The 16,446-nt window shown below is 34.1% G+C and overlaps 1 protein-coding gene across 1 annotated transcript in view; it reads left to right on the forward strand.

Moving 5' to 3' along the window:
- ergic53 (lectin, mannose binding protein ergic53) overlaps positions 1–16,446 on the forward strand; it is a 229,324-nt gene that overhangs the window by 155,185 nt on the left and 57,693 nt on the right. The window contains exons 9-10 of the mRNA XM_090404652.1: positions 585–673; positions 14,880–14,943. Coding sequence (XP_090260778.1) covers positions 585–673; positions 14,880–14,943 — 153 coding nt within the window. The remainder of the gene's footprint in view (positions 1–584; positions 674–14,879; positions 14,944–16,446) is intronic.

The raw sequence follows: 16,446 nt of genomic DNA on the forward strand, positions 1-16,446 counted from the left end.
AAAAAAAAAAAAGATAGAAACTAAAATAGATAAAATTACTGAAGACAAAGCACTAAATACTGTCATTCCAACCTTCTAACAGTGCACAACCAATTATGTCCTATTAATTATTCTTTCAATATAAATTTAAAAAAAAAATTATATGAGATCTAATGTTAGGGTTTGGTTAGAAAATAGGGTATCACCATCACCAAATAAGCCTTGCTGTTTTTAATATTACTTTAAATTAGGAGCAACATGAAATAATATATCAGGAAAAATTTCATAATTAACCCCCCTCCCCTGAATTGAAAATTTCAAAATTAAACCCCTCCCTACCTCCTGAAAGCCAATCCATTTATTTTTATTTTTAAATAAAATTCTTATTTAAAAATGCTTAAATTAAATGTATTTGATGAAGCCATTTTTAATACTAAATATCAAAGATTTAATAACTTTAAAACTGACTAAATCAATTTGCCATTCACCTGCAAAATCCATTTATTTGAATAAAATCTGTCACAATATTGTAGCATAAGTATTAGTATCAAGTGGTGTCATAAAAAATGTATAAAAAAAATTTTTTTTTTTTTTTTAATTTATAGCCTACACAGACAATGGCAGATGCAGAAAAGGAAAAATTTTCCAAAGAGTATGAACAATATAAAGAAAAACTGGAAAAACAAAAAGAAGAGTAAGTTTGTATTTATAAGGTGACTAATTTGGTTTTTAACCAGTTTATCCATACTTAATGGTGATATTTACTGGGTTAATATAGGTGGCGTATGCTTTAGAATTCTGGAGTTCTTATAATACTTGTCATCATGATAAATGCATAATGAAATGCATAATTAAAGAATCAGAAATGGACATTCCCTTCTTACCTGAAATGAATAGACAAGCTATTCATTTCAGGTAGGAAGGGAATGTCCATTTCATTTATTTCAAAATAAAATTAGTTTATAATCTAACTACAAAGTGTAGTCAGATTAATGCTGTCTCATTGATCTAGTTTGGATTAATTCAAAGTAAGTTTAATCTTAAACTTACTGTTATCCACTTTTCATGCAAATTTTCAGCTAAAACTTTTAATCCATAAGGAATTGAACTTAAATTTTTATTACCACAAAGAGTGAATTGAATGTTGCAAATTATTCATAGCTGAGTAGATATCACATCAGAAATAGCTTAAGAAAATATAGCATAATTACTGCAATGTAAAGCAGATATTGTCCAAAACAGATAACTGCTCAAGCATGAGGCATTGCTTTAAATTTAAGACAAACGTTTCAGTATGTAATTTAGTTTGTTTTATTTTAAAATGTGATTAATTTTTAATGAATGTTAATTTCTGTTTTTTAAATTTTGCAGTGTTTTAAATGTGAACTGTTAAGTTCTTATTTTATTTAGAAAAAATTGTTTTACTTCACTTTTATTTTTTTATATATATATATATATATATAAATATATATATATATATATAAATCTTGATAAAACTCATTCTCTTGAATTGAAAATATGCACTGTATTTTGTAATGTTATATATTGAAAACATGTAATTAATTAAATCACATTCTTGAATATCAGTAATATCATGTTCTTCTCTGATGCCCTTTTATTATGATTAATCCACTGATACTATCTATTTACTCTCCTAATGCTTGGAATTCTTGTCTGTGACCTTATCTTTGTTCACTGTTCAATTTCTAATGTAACTGTTACTTATAATATAATATTACTTATTGGCCTGGTTTCCTACCACACTACATTATACCGGTTTTGTTTATTATCACTTTACATATTTAATCTCCTTGGGGGGGGGGGGGGGATTTGTGATGGTGATTTTAGACCAGCACAATCACTAGGAGACTTTCTAGTGATTGTGCTGGTCCCTTCATTCGACCTCTTTTTCTATACTTATCATATTTTTCCATGGTTTTACTGAGTCTTTTTACTTCTATTTTCTGATTACCATTGCCACAATCCAATGCCTGATGCCAAGTTGATCTGGCTAGTGGGCTTGCTTACAAAAAAACTCAGTAGTGTCACAGCAAGTCTTCTTCCCCATGACCTAAGGACACGGCCCAGGCTTGCTGTCATGCTATTATAGCATTTTAAGGTAGCCCTAGCATTCCACTTCCAAACACAGCTATTGCTTGCAAGATAGTCATCATCCATGTGTGACTCTGTGATAGGTGGGGAGTTCTGGTGTTTAATACTCACTTCACTGTGAATCCTTCATCCTCAAATTTGACTCTCACAAAGCCCAGTCATGTTTTCAACTTGTAAAAACAGCAAATGACATGAAGAATTAGAGTTAAAAAAAAACATCAGAAACATATACTAAATACCATCTTTTTAATCCCACACTCAAATGTCCAATCGACAATATCAGCCTTATTTTTTTGAGAAGTGTTTAGAAAGCCCATAAAGGAACTTCATTCAGGATATCCTTGTGGAAGTTGCCTTGAAGAAACATTAGTTGCAATACCCATGCAATGTCTGTTAGGGGAAATAACAATTATGGTTACATAAAATCACTAACTGCACAAGAGGAATAGTATCTGAGTGAGATTTCAGTTTTCCCAACAAGGAGATTTGCTTTAAATAGAAATATCAAGGCGTGACAGCAATAAAAACAAAATCTGTAAATTTGTATACCCAGGAATAGCAGCCATACATTTATATCTCAAACCTCTAAATCTCTGTAGTGCCCTGTACAGCTTCTGAATTCTTTGAGGACTTCAGGTGCCAGAAATATCTTTGTGAAAGAGAGAGATCATCTAGCCTATTCTCAATTATATCAAAGGCAGAAGGATTGAGAGCAAATAAAAAAATTACAACAGAATAGATTTGCAAATCCGGAAGAAAAAGTTTACTACTATTACAAATAACAGTAAATACTGATTTTCATTAGTAATACATTATCAAGAAGCCAGTACAAATAGAACACCAGAAAATTGATATAGGAACGATCTATGTTTACCTAGGACAAAAGAACACAGTGGAAGGAAGCTGGGAAGAAGAAATTACACATAGAATTCAACTTGGTTAGATAGTCTTTGGAAAACACTGTGAATCTACCTTAAAAGAAAAATATTCAATAGTTGTTTACTTCTGGTCATGACATATAGAAGTGAAACATGGACTACTAAAAAATTGACCAACAAATTGAGGATTACTTCAACTTGTTGTTGAATTTTTTAGTAGACCAGGAGGAAAATGGAAAATCATTACTTGGTATTACCATTCTAAATAGAAAGCACAATACTTTGATCAAAGCTTAGACTAGGGTGAGACATTATAATAGCCATTAAAAGATCTAAATGGCAATCAGAGACTTGGGGAAAAAAAAAACTTACAGTGCTACAGGAAGACTAAAGAGACAATGGAAGGATGGCATAATGAGATGAGATATGGCTGAAATTCAATGGCATATTAAAGCAAAGGATAGGACTCCATGAAGGATTTTGAGGGATGCCTTTGTCCAACAATAGACAGAAAATGGTTGAAGATGACTAATTTTCATATTAAAAATAAACTATCTGTTGCCCCTTTTTAAGGTTTTGTTTACACCATATACATTTTGCTAACATGTAGCAAAACCTGCAGATTTTCCATAACTTGTGAATACTAAATACTCCAGATAGCCTTTAAAGGAATGCAGAGAACTGACCAGGGCTTCTGGCCTAATGTCTAATCCTCACCTTCTCATGGTGCACCCTGTTAAGTATCTACCTGGATACTGAACAAACAAGGATGGGCTGACAATTTGGGAAATAAACTATCTGTTGCCCCTTTTTAAGGTTTTGTTTACACCATATACATTTTGCTAACATGTAGCAAAACCTGCAGATTTTCCATAACTTGTGAATACTAAATACTCCAGATAGCCTTTAAAGGAATGCAGAGAACTGACCAGGGCTTCTGGCCTAATGTCTAATCCTCACCTTCTCATGGTGCACCCTGTTAAGTATCTACCTGGATACTGAACAAACAAGGATGGGCTGACAATTTGGGATTTAGCCAACCAAATTGTATTCTTATTGGCTTGAACCACAATATAAAATGATAGTACTACATAACAGAATTTCATGCCGACCGGGTGTCACCTGGTTAGACAAGGCCAATGTTGTTTTTGCCAGGGAACCAGACAAACAGCGAAAAGTCAGCTACTGGAACAAATCCTGCAACACACCCCAACTCAACATCACCAAAGTTCAAGATTGGTACTATCAACATAAGAAGCCTGAATGATAAAGATATGGAGCTGGCTGAGGAATTGGATAAGTACCAGATCAACATAATAGGGGTGACTAAAACAAAAAAGACAATAACTGGTGAGATCTTTCTGAGCAATAAATAAAATGTTATATACAAACAATGACATCAAAAGAAGGTGTAGCTTTGATATTCAACACTAAATACGAGGCTAATTTTCTTGAATGGCAGGCAGTCTCAAGTAGAGCGATGTGGGCAAATATGAGAATGGGGAACTGAACAATGAGACTTATTTGTGCCTATGGTCCCACAGAAGGTTTTACTAAGGTAGAAGTGGAGGAATTTTTTGAGGGTTTAGAGAAAGCAACTGACACAATGAAAAAGGAAAACTTGGGGATCTAAATAGCAGAGTAAGAAATGATTGTCAGACATGCAAAAATATTTGGGAATATTTCAAGAAAAGAGCAAAGTTAATAATAATGGCAAAACATTTTTGGATTTCTGCTCAGGACATGGACTGGTTATTACTAACACAATGTTCTAACATAAAAATGTGCACAAATTCACATTTTTATTTATTTATTTAAGTTGGAAAGTTGGACTGTGTTAAGACACTTAACACAGTGAGAGAATCCCAAAACTTTCCAGTTACGTGTTAATTTTCATCTGACTCCAAAAAAGACTGGAATGAATGTTACAAATCCAAAATGAGGAGAAAAAGGAGAAAAGAGGCTAGGAATAAGAAAAGTCTCATTGACTGTGTTATTGTTGATAGTGATGTTTTCTCACTGGTGCAGGACGCTAGTGTGTGCAGAGGATTTGAAATTGAAAGTGATCACTATTTAGTGTTGAGCAGGATAAAATTGAATTTCATATCGAAAAGAACATGTAAAAAATAAGAAAGTTTTAAAGTAAATGAAAGTTGAGTAACTCTCAGATGTGAACTGTAGACTAAAATACACAAACATTGTTCAAGTAAAAATTAAAGAGTTGGAGAACAGGGACCAGACCTTGGAGATTCACTGGCAAATCCTGAAAAAAAACATTGATTGATTCAGCTAGAGAGGCATGTGGTAAGGTTGTCTGCAAGGATAGAAAAATCAGAACTTCATGGTGGACACAGGAAGTTAGAGGCAGTAAAGGAAAAGAAGAAAGCATATCGAAAGTTCCTGCTGAATAAGTCACCTTTTGCTCTTAGAGAATACAGAGACAAATGTAAGAAAGCTAAATGCTGTATAAAGCTAGCTAAACAAAACTCATGGGAAGACTTTGGTAAGAACATTGAAAATGAATATCAGGAAGGTGGAAAGATATTCTGGAAGGTGTTGAAAAAGCTCAGAAATGGAGGAAAGAGTGCCATAATTAGAAATGAAAACTGGAGAAAAATTGATGTATGGAGTAATTACTTTGAAAAATTGCTAAATGAAACAAGTAGTGATGATGACAACAGAGTGGTGAAAAACAGTCAACAGACATGCAACCAGGAATATCTATCCATACTTGAAGTAGAAAAAGTCATCAAAAGCCTCAAATGTGGAATGGCAGCGGGAGTAGATGATATTCGACCAGAAATGCTCAAGTACGGAGGTATAAAAGTCTTACAGTGACTTCACTGCATAGTTCAGAAGGCCTGGACAAAGGGATGAATTCCAGATAATTGGAGTAGAGCTCTCATAGTTCCCATATACAAAAAGGGAAACAAAACAATGTGTGAATTACAAAGGTATTTCCCTACTGAGTGTTCCTGGTAAGATTTATGCAAGTACACTTGAGAAATGGTTGAGAAGGATTGTGGGAGGGAAGCTTGGTGAAGAACAAGCTGTATTCGACTCATCTAAGTGGTCCCTTTTGTCATGTACACAGTTCATCATACCATGCTTTGAACATTCAAATTCTCTGCAGACACCATGCCCTCAGGCAATGCATTCCAATTATTCACAACTCTCCATCCAAAAAATCTGCTTCTCATTCCAGGGATGTCCTCTTGTTCTCCCCAGTCTCTCACCATTTTATAAAAAACCTCTTCAATGTTAATTCTGTAACAACCCCTTACTAACTTGTACATCTCTAACATATCACCTGTTTCCCTCTTATCCACTAGACTGCAAATTGCATCATCTTAATCTTTCTTCATATTCAACATTCCAGAGAGCAGAAACTGCTTTGGTCAATTGCCTCTTGACCCTCACCAACATCTCTTCATTCTTTTCAAAACCAGGTGACTAAATCTGTTCACAGTCATCCATATGTGGTCTTATCAGAGCCTTATACAGTGGAACCAGAATCTCCATATTTCTGCAAGTCAGTGTCCTCTGCATCATTCCCAGAATTTGTTGTGTTCTCACAATTTTGGTAATATATATCCTGAATTTCGGTTCCTTATTCACCATCACCCCAAGATCTCTTATTTCTTCCACCTCCAACAATATATAAATCCACCAAATGTAAATTCTGCATTCCATCGTTGTTTTCCAAATTTTTAAACCTTACATTTTGTAACATTGAACTGGCATCTGCTCTACGCCTCATAGTTCATCCCAACTTTGCATCATCTTCAAACAGCTGTATATTCCCATTCAAATCTTTCCCAATATCATTAACATACAGGTTAAACGGGTTATGAGAAGAGATTGATTTCAATTTTGTTCTTGTCCAGTTTGGACTCATCAGGTATGTGTTCAAAGATGTCTGCATAAATAAGACACTAGATAGATAAGAACTCCAAGTTGTCCAACTATGTCACACAGACCACAGAGAAGAGTATGCAAAAAAACATGCAAGTAGATTTTTATTTATGTACATGAATGCCAGGAGTATCAGAAATAAAGGGGTAGAGTTGTTTAATGCATTGGCACCTCAGATTGTGTGCATTAGTGTGACTCGTCAGAAGCAGACATACTAGCTGGTATCGAGTGTAAAGGGTACAGCATTTTTAGGAAGGATAGATAGGAGAGGAGTGGAGCATGCTGCTAATGATATTGGATGACTTGCCAGTTAGTGTTGAGAGACCTATGATTGTGATAGTTTTTTCATCTAGCGGTGAGTTTGAAGCCATCTGGTTTGAGATGGAAGCTAACAAGATCAAATGAATAGTGGATCAGTTGCTAGTGACCAAGAAATGCATCACCAAATAAAGATGATGGGTGCAAAAAGATGAATCGCAATGGGGGATTTTAATTATTTGCACGTTGATTGAGTAGCAGCAGAATCTCATGAGAAGAGTGAAACTGAATTTATTGAGCTGTTGCAAGACAACTTCCTCAATCAGCATGACAGAAGGAACCTGAGATGAAAGAGTGTTAGATTTGATTATAGTGTTAGAGGGTGATTTCAGTTTAAGATGACTGTTCTGCCTCCAGTTGGTGACAGCCACCATGCAGTATTCATTTGAGAAGTAGTTACGTTTATGAATACTCTATTCAGAAAAGGTTACATTCTGAACTACAAAGCAGGAAATTATGACCAACTGAGGAGTATGCTGGATTCTGCACCATGGTATTAGTTGTTGGATGTGAAGGATATCGACAGTGCATGGGCAGTGTTTAAAATATTAAATGATGCAATATCAGAAGGTTCCATATCGTTCAAAGAATAAATAGAGTAGGGGAGTGAAATGTGTAATCTTATCAAGCCCAGCAATTCTTAAATGAAGTATAATGTGGAAGGAATACCATTTGCATAAAGATGATGTCCAGTTATGAAAATTACAAGCAGCAGACCAAAAGAGTCAACTGTTGTATGGAAAGCTAAGATTGAAAAGAAACTAGCTCTGCAAGCTAAAGGCAATCCCAAAGAATTTTATTGTTATGCTGCATGTAAAAGAAAGAATGTTTATGAAAGAATAACTGTATACTGAATGCAGATGGTGTGAGGGTATCAGAGGCAAATGTTGTTGTTGTTGTTGAACAAATGAATGCCCATTTTGCTAAAAGTTATCAGCCTAGTGTATGCGATATTGCACTCACTACTACCTCTTTACTGAATCTTGTCACTGAATGACAAAACTCAGGTGTATGAGGAGGAAGAGGTATTAAAGCTATGGCACATATTGAATAAGAATTCAGCAATAGGGACTGATGGGATATCTGTACAGATGCTGAAAGAGTATTCACCTGAACTGGCTATTCCTTTAACCAGGTTATGTGAGCCTCAGAACAGGGGAGATTTTGCAGGACTGGAGAGAATATATGGTAATCCCATTGCACAGGGGTGGTGGTGCAGAGACTGATATATATCTAACTATTGACCTGTTAGTATCTTTGGAGTAGTGGTAAGATTTTGGAAAAGGTGGTTAAGGTTTACATTCAGAAATGAATTGACAGAGAATCTTTACTTTGCAATAACACATGGATTTACTAAAGGAAGGTCATGTTTTAGAAGCTTGCTTACATTCTTTAATAATGCTATCATTGAGTTAGACAAGGGGACTGATACACCGTGATACTTTTGAATTTTGCTAAGGCTTTTGATAGATATAGCATGGAAAACTTGCATAAATTGGAGAATATGGGATTGGATTATAAATTCTTAGCATGGATAAGAGAATGGTTGACTGACATATATCAAAAAGTGGTATATGGGAGGTCTGTAATATTTAAGATAATCAGTAGTGTACCACAAGATCACTCCTTGGTCCACTGTTATTCAATCTGTACATTAATGATATTGGAAAGTATTTCATAAGCCACATACAGCTAATTGCTGATGCAAAGATAAGCAGGGTAATCAAGAATGTGGCCGACATGCAGTACTTGCAGAATGATTTCAGTAGGCTAGAATTGTGAGCATGGGAAAATGGCTATCAGTTCAATCTTAGTAAATGTAAAGTCATGCACTTTGATTATTGGTGGGATTATGCTAGAAGAAACTGATCAGGCTTAGGGATCTTGGAATTTTAGTAGATAGGAAGTTGAAGTTCAAGGGCCTATATCGAGGATTGCAAATACTACTCAGAAGATAATTGCAATGTAGAAAGAAACTTTGACATGTAAAGATAAGGATGTCATTTTGCCTCTTTACAAGGCCTTGAAAAGATCTTACTTAGACTCTTGTGTGCAGGTCGGGTCTCGTTGTCATAGTGATTCTGATACAGTGGAGAGAGAGAGAGTGCAAAGGAGAGTATTAAAAATGATAACAGGATTGTGGAATACCAATTATGAAGACAAATTTAGAATTTGTAGACTGCAGACTCTAGCAAATAGGAGAAAGGGGGATGATATGATTGAGACTTCTGAAAGGGTCATACAGGATTTCAGTTGTCGAATTTTTATTTTATGGAGGATGGGGAAAGGATAAGAGGTCATCCTTGGGAGCCGAGAAGGAATGCCATCAAGAAAGGGGTGAGATCTAGATTTTTTTTTCTCTCATAGTGTGTTGCATGATTGGAATGGGTTACTATTGGATGTGTGTAGAAGTAGTGTGAATGATTTATGACACCTGGTGCATGTAGTATGTGGCCTTCCTCAATGAATTCCTGACTCCCTGGAGGTCTCTCTTAATAATAATGTATGGGAAATATGACTTGTTTGAACATAGGTATTTCTTCTGGGTCTGACTCATAATGAGTCCTCAAGCACTTCCAAAAGGATGTGTTTTGCATTATTCATCTTTATAGATTGTTTTTAAGGCTTATATCCATTTAAACATATTTAATTTTGGATGTTGCTTTTTTTTGTAACGTCAGATATTTTAACTGACTATTGTTCATTCCCTGATGTTAATTAAGCATTTACAGATATCTTTTTCTTACTTCTGAAAATGATACTTCGCTGACATAATTGGCCAAAATTCCTTTTAATGCTATTTTGTTGCTATCAGATGAATTGACTTGATGATATGAAACTATAACCCTAACTAAGTGAGGTGGATATCAAGGGTACTATTAGAAATGAGGTCATAAATGTAATGCATTAATTGAATTCCACTGATATTCCAGATATTGACATTATTGGATATCTGCATTAACCTTCTCACAAAGAAGGAATTACAAAAGTTAATGAAGCAAATTTAATATGTGAAAATACCAACTAAGAGTTTTAACAACAAAGATTTTATCCTAGTGTCTCAATAAATTATCTCATTTATTAGAAATTTTATCAGAAAATGATCCGCATTTCAATATTATTAAGATATATTATTATTATTACATAACACCTCCAGATAAGTCCAGATGGAGATATAAAAAATGAAATAGATTATATGCTGTGTAATAATAAAGATATAGTTCAACATACCTCAGTACTAAATCAAGTAAAAACAGGAAGTGACCACCGACTGGTGAGAGCCAAAATTAAAATAAACCCCAAATTGGAAAAATGAAATGGCTAAATAACAAAAAATCAAGAAGTTTTAACTTAAAACCTATTGGAAACAAGAAGAAGGATTACAAAGAAAAACTCAATCAAAAACTAGACTAAATAAATATATTTGAAGAAGACATAAATAAAATAAGCAAAAACCTAATGGAAATAATAATCTCAGCAGCCAACATATTTGAAAGCAACAAAAAGACCATAAACTTTCAGAGGAAACCATATAACTAACTAAAAAAGAGACGAAATGTGAAACAAGACAAAAACTTAACTTCTAAAATAGAATATGTAGAACTATGCAAAACAATAAGGAAAAAGATGAGAAATGAAATAAGATCTTATAACACTACAAAAATAAAAGAAGCAATTGAAAACAATAAAAATGTGAAAATACTAAGAAAACATTTATCAGTTGGCAAAAGTCAAATAACTACAATATAAGATAAGAATGGAACTGGAAAATGTCCTGGTGAAGAACTAATTCACATAGAATTAATTAAATTCTATGCTTAGAAGAGGGGAAGATATCAGAAAATTGGAAAAATGCTACTCTAATGCTGTTATTTAAAAAAAGGGGACAAAGAAGAAGTAAAGAACTATAAACCAATTAGTGTTCTCTCTAATCTGTACAAAATTCTCACAAAAGTAATAACAAAGGTTAACCTCTCTTCTAGACTCAAATCAACCAGTAGAACAAGCAGGATAAAGGCTTTAACACAATCGATCATATTCATGCAGTAAAAAAATAATAGAAAAAGCGGAAGAAAACCAATTACCTCTCTGTTTAGCTTTTATTGATTATGAAAAAGAATTTGATTCCATCAAAACTAATGCAATAATCAAAGCACTCCAGAATCAGGGAGTTCCTGGAGAATATATGGACCTTCTCCAGGAAATATACCATATTGCAACAGCAACAATCCAACTTCACTCGAGTAGCAATAAAATATCAATTGAAAAATGTGTCTGACAAGAAGACTCTCTACCACCAAAATATAAACTGGACAAACCTTGGTATAAAAATTAATAAAATTAAAAATTAATAACAGAAACTTAACACACCTAAGATATGTAGATGATATCATAATTTTTGCAAACACTCCAGAAGACCTTAATATAATGATAGAAGACCTATATCATGAAAGCAGAAAAGTCAGTCTAAAAATAAACAGAGAAAAAAACTAAAAAAACTAACATGGCCGGTTGGGGTGCTAAACACTCCAACTGTCCATGATGTCTATAGACGTCCAGCTAAATCTGGATGCGATTTTGTTACACCTATTGAATAATAAGGATAAGAAGTGCAATTTGGTCTCACTATTTCATCCACATGGCTGGTAGGGAGTTTAATCATTTTGTAACACCAAAAAAAAAACATAAGAATAGAAAACACTTTCTTGGAAAGTGTCTCTTCATATACATACTCTTAGGTCATCTCGTTGATCTAAACTGTGGACTCCAAAAGGAAATAAATAGAGAGTTCAACTTGCCTGGAGTGCATTCAGAAAATTGAAAAGCATTTTTCAAAACAATGATGTCCCACTCTGTTTAAAAGGGAAGACATTTAACCAGTGTATACTTCCAGTGATCACATATGGTTGTGAAACTTGGTCTCTAACAAAAGCACTGGCAAGTAAACTAGCAACAACCCAACGAAAAATGGAGAGGTTGATGGCAGGCATCACCTTAAAAGATAACAAGCGAAAAACCTGGGTAAGAAGTGAGACTTATATCACTGACATTCTTCACCATAAGCAACTAAAATGGAAATGGGCCAGACATCTATCCAGAAGAGAAGATGAGCGATGGACCACCATACTAATGAACTGGATTCCAAAAGAATGGAAACAAGGCTGAGGACGTCCTAAAAGAAGGTGGAGTGATGAATTGTGAAATTTTGTTGGAGAAAATTGATCAACCATTGCCAAGAACAGAGAAAGGTGGAAAGAACTGGAGGAGGCTTTCGTCCAGCAGTGGATAGAAAATGGCTGAAAAGAAGAAGAAAGTTTTGTTATTCTAGGTACTCATGTTTGAATACAAATTCTCACTTAAAGTATCTAAGAAATTATCAGTTCAACTTAAGTGCATAAAGATGCAGTTCATTAATGGTACTGAATTAGACCATCTACACCACTAAGTTCTAAAGCAAATGAATCTTTGAAGCATAGTTAGAAAATCATTTTTAAACACAAGTCTATTGGTTTGACCTTAAAAAGCATGTGGATGAGCAGAAACTGTTGTTCAGTGTGAAAAAGAGTGGGTTAGTTACGTGGCTATCACAAGGTTTTCCTTCTAAAAAGCATGTCGTTTTTTTTTTTTTATGTCATGTTTAAATGTAACAGAGAATAGCGCAATTTGCAGACCTTAGCATTTTGTTCACTCTGGCATAATCTAAACACAAACCAGCTTTTTTTTTGAAGCTGATAAATTTATTCTGACTCAATAGTCAATGATTTGGAAGTCATCTTCTTTATAGATTAACAGTTCCAATTTCCTATGATTTCACTTAGAAGTGAAGATATTCTGCATATAAAATGAAGCAAAGATTGGATATTTTCATACTTTTTATATTTTTCTTAAGAAACAATAACTGTAATCATAAGTGTTTTGTAGAAGACATTTCATAATTATTAGTTGTGATTTTTGAAATTATTTACCGTATTTTTCGGACGATAAGACGTACCTCAAATTTATGAGATGATTTTTAGAAAAAAATGTTTTATTATATAAAGATATTTACAAATTCTTACTTAATTTTTATTTATTGTTACAATCATTTGTATAAGCAAGATTCAGTTCATCTTCACTCTCGGTACTATCACTCGTCTCGTTAATGTCACCATTCGTATTACTTTCGTCTGAACTATTGTTGTCACTTGCTTCAATAATTGCGTCATCTTCGGTTTCATCCATTGCATTACTTATCCCGCATTTCTTAAATGGCTTTATAATCGTCTCTTCTTTCACAGCTTCCCATGAATTTTTCACCCAGGTATATCTGAAATCGTTGGCCATTTCATACATCCTATTGCTGTAACATCGTGATTTGGCTTTGCCATCCATTTGTTCCACTCTTCCCGCATAAAATTTTTGAATGGTTTATCAATAGATCCATCCAAGGGTTGTAATTGACTTGTAAGGCTTCCAGGAATGACAGCTAATTCTGTATTCGTTTCTTTTAGAAGCATCTTTGTTGATTCTGTTTTATGCGCTCTGAATTGATCCCACACTAACATCACAGGCTTTTTAAACAACACACCTGGACGTTTTGCCCATATCTTTTGTATCCATAATTTCATTCCTGTTTCATCCATCCAACCTTTATCTTGTACGTGGATAATAATGACATGAGGAATTTCATCTCTTGATAACGTTTTTCTCTTGAAGATTAACATGGGGGGTAATTTTGTTCCGTCCGCGCAGCAAGCTAAAACTACAGTGTAGTGAGTTTTTTCATGACCTGTTGTTTTGATCATTATTGATTGACTTCGCTGATATGACAAATCTATGGAATTCTATAATTTTAGCTTCATAGTCAGCTGACATTTTTTAGGCTAGAGTGGTTTTTGTATGCATGCATAACCCGTGTCTTTTCATAAATCTAAAGCACCAAGACGATGATCCGGTAAAATCTAAAATTCCATTAGCAGTTGCCCATCGTTTCACTTCAAAAATTATAGTTTTCGTAGAAACAGATATTCCCATGTTTCGATGATTTGTTACCCAATTTTTCATTTGTACTTCTAATTCTGGTCATTTTTCTAGGTGCGAACGGAATGTTTTCTTGTGTTTACATAGCAGTTTTAATTGTTCCTCTTGTTTTCTCCACTCACGAACCATTTTTTGGTGGTGGACCAAAATGTCTTTCGCTGTTCTGTTTCCATATTGTTTTGCATAATTTATCACATTTAATTTATAACTCACGTTATATGAAAGTCATTTTTTGTTTTACACTCATTTTTTCTAATTTTAAGATAAAAATTTTAACAACTTATAAAAAATAATTCAAATGAACCGTACAAAAGCGCATATGTTTACACACTAATGACTTGATGCTCTAAATCGGTGATTCACCCACATGCAGCGCGATAACTTAGGTACCTACCTTCAGTGGCGTACTTACTAATTTTATTAACATATTGCACCAGTAATTGTACTTCGCTAATAGCTTCAGTACAGTGTAAAGATTCGTATTTTAATGTTACCTTCGGACCGTAAGATGCACTCTAATTTTCAGTCCATTTTTCTATGTAAAAAGGTGCATCTTATGGTCCGAAAAATACGGTAATTTTTTTAATACAGAGCCGATTTTCTTTGGTATTTGTAATAGCCATTCAAAAACATATAATTTATGAAATTTTGTTAAAGGTATCGTAAACAACATCCAGATGAAGCACAACGCAAAGACATGGAATTTAATCCTGAAGAAGCAGTAAGTGCAAAAAAAAGTAGTTACTCAGTTATGATTGTATAACAATAGAGCTTTATTCACTTTGTTACAGTATTAATTTTTTGGATTAATATAAATTTTCCATATCAATTCCACACACAAGAGGTGACAGAATATACAGGACATTAGTGCTAGGTTTACATAAAGATTGGAGAAGGAATGAAAAACAGGAAGTTGTATTTATTGGACAACACCTCATTAGGAAGATTGTTTTGGATGATGGGGGGGGGGGGGGGAGATCAATAAAAGAAGAGATACAGGTAGACCCAGTGAAAAGTGAAGGAATGATGGATGTGTACTTGTTGGGTATCCCCAGAAGTACCTATAGAAAAGACAGAGCTGAAACATACTGTAAGATAGCAGGTGATGTGAGTAACTAAAAGTGTGATTAAGCCGAATCGCCCTTCTATGGAAAGAATAATTTTTAGAGATTTTGGGTGCAAAACCCCAAATATGCAAATAGTATTTTAAAGATAGATGGATTTTGGAATTGTACAAAGTTAGTATCTAGATAGGCAAAAAAGTAGCATTTAGTAGAAAAGGATGTATAATTTTTCAGATGCTGAGGAAATTGTTACAATGTGTTTATGCAAAAGGCAGGAGGTAAATATCATTCACTGAAGAGAGAGAGGATCCTGTCTGTTGATATGTGCATTATCATAGAATAAGGAAAGACAAACTAACTTGAAATCCTTTTATTCAAGAAAGAAAGAAGTCAAGACTGTGTTTTGGTAGCATTAAGAATGATTAGGTTATCCTCACTACACTGAAGAATGGATGGAGATGAGTATTCAAGGCACCATCTATAAAAGATCTTGAAGCTTGGGATATTTATGCACTACATGGTTTGTCAGATGAAAGTAGGAATGGAGTGCACTATTCATAAGCAAAACTAGAAGAGAATTGTTGGTCAAATAAATATCATTCATGTATAATAGGAGAAAGACAATAGAGCCAAGCTCTGAGGGAACTCCTGCATTGATGGAGTTCAGAGAGAGAGAGAGAGGGGAAGCTATTTATTATGACATCAACTTGCAAGAAAGCTGTTTAGAGAGTTAGAAAAGGTATAAGGGTATACTAGAGGATGGTAATTGATTGAGAAAGCCTCAATGCAAGACTTTATTCTGAAAATGTCAAGAGGAACATAAGTTTCTCCAAACCTTTCCAGGGAAATTGTGGTGAATGATGCAGGTTGCAAGACATGATGGAATCCACAGCAGGAATTATTGATTAACTTGTAGACCTTTATTTAGTGAAGTTGATTGCTGATGACCTCCATTATTTTGTAGAGGACTGTGGTGAGGGTGTTAGATGAGTAGTTGAATAGCAGACATTTTTCTTTTTTTTTTAGAATGGAGCAACTATCATACCATCAGGATCAGAATGTTTCTTGTATCTAGATTACTAAAGATTCTGTTGATGACTTTTTTAAATGGCTTCAGGATGTGCACATGATGCACATTTCTGGTATGGTAAGAAGCATTT

This window comes from Typopeltis vanoorti, chromosome 15 (assembly GCF_054136105.1).
Source record: "Typopeltis vanoorti isolate ZY-2024b chromosome 15, IOZ_Tvanoo_1.0, whole genome shotgun sequence".
Lineage (NCBI taxonomy): Eukaryota > Metazoa > Arthropoda > Arachnida > Uropygi > Thelyphonidae > Typopeltis > Typopeltis vanoorti.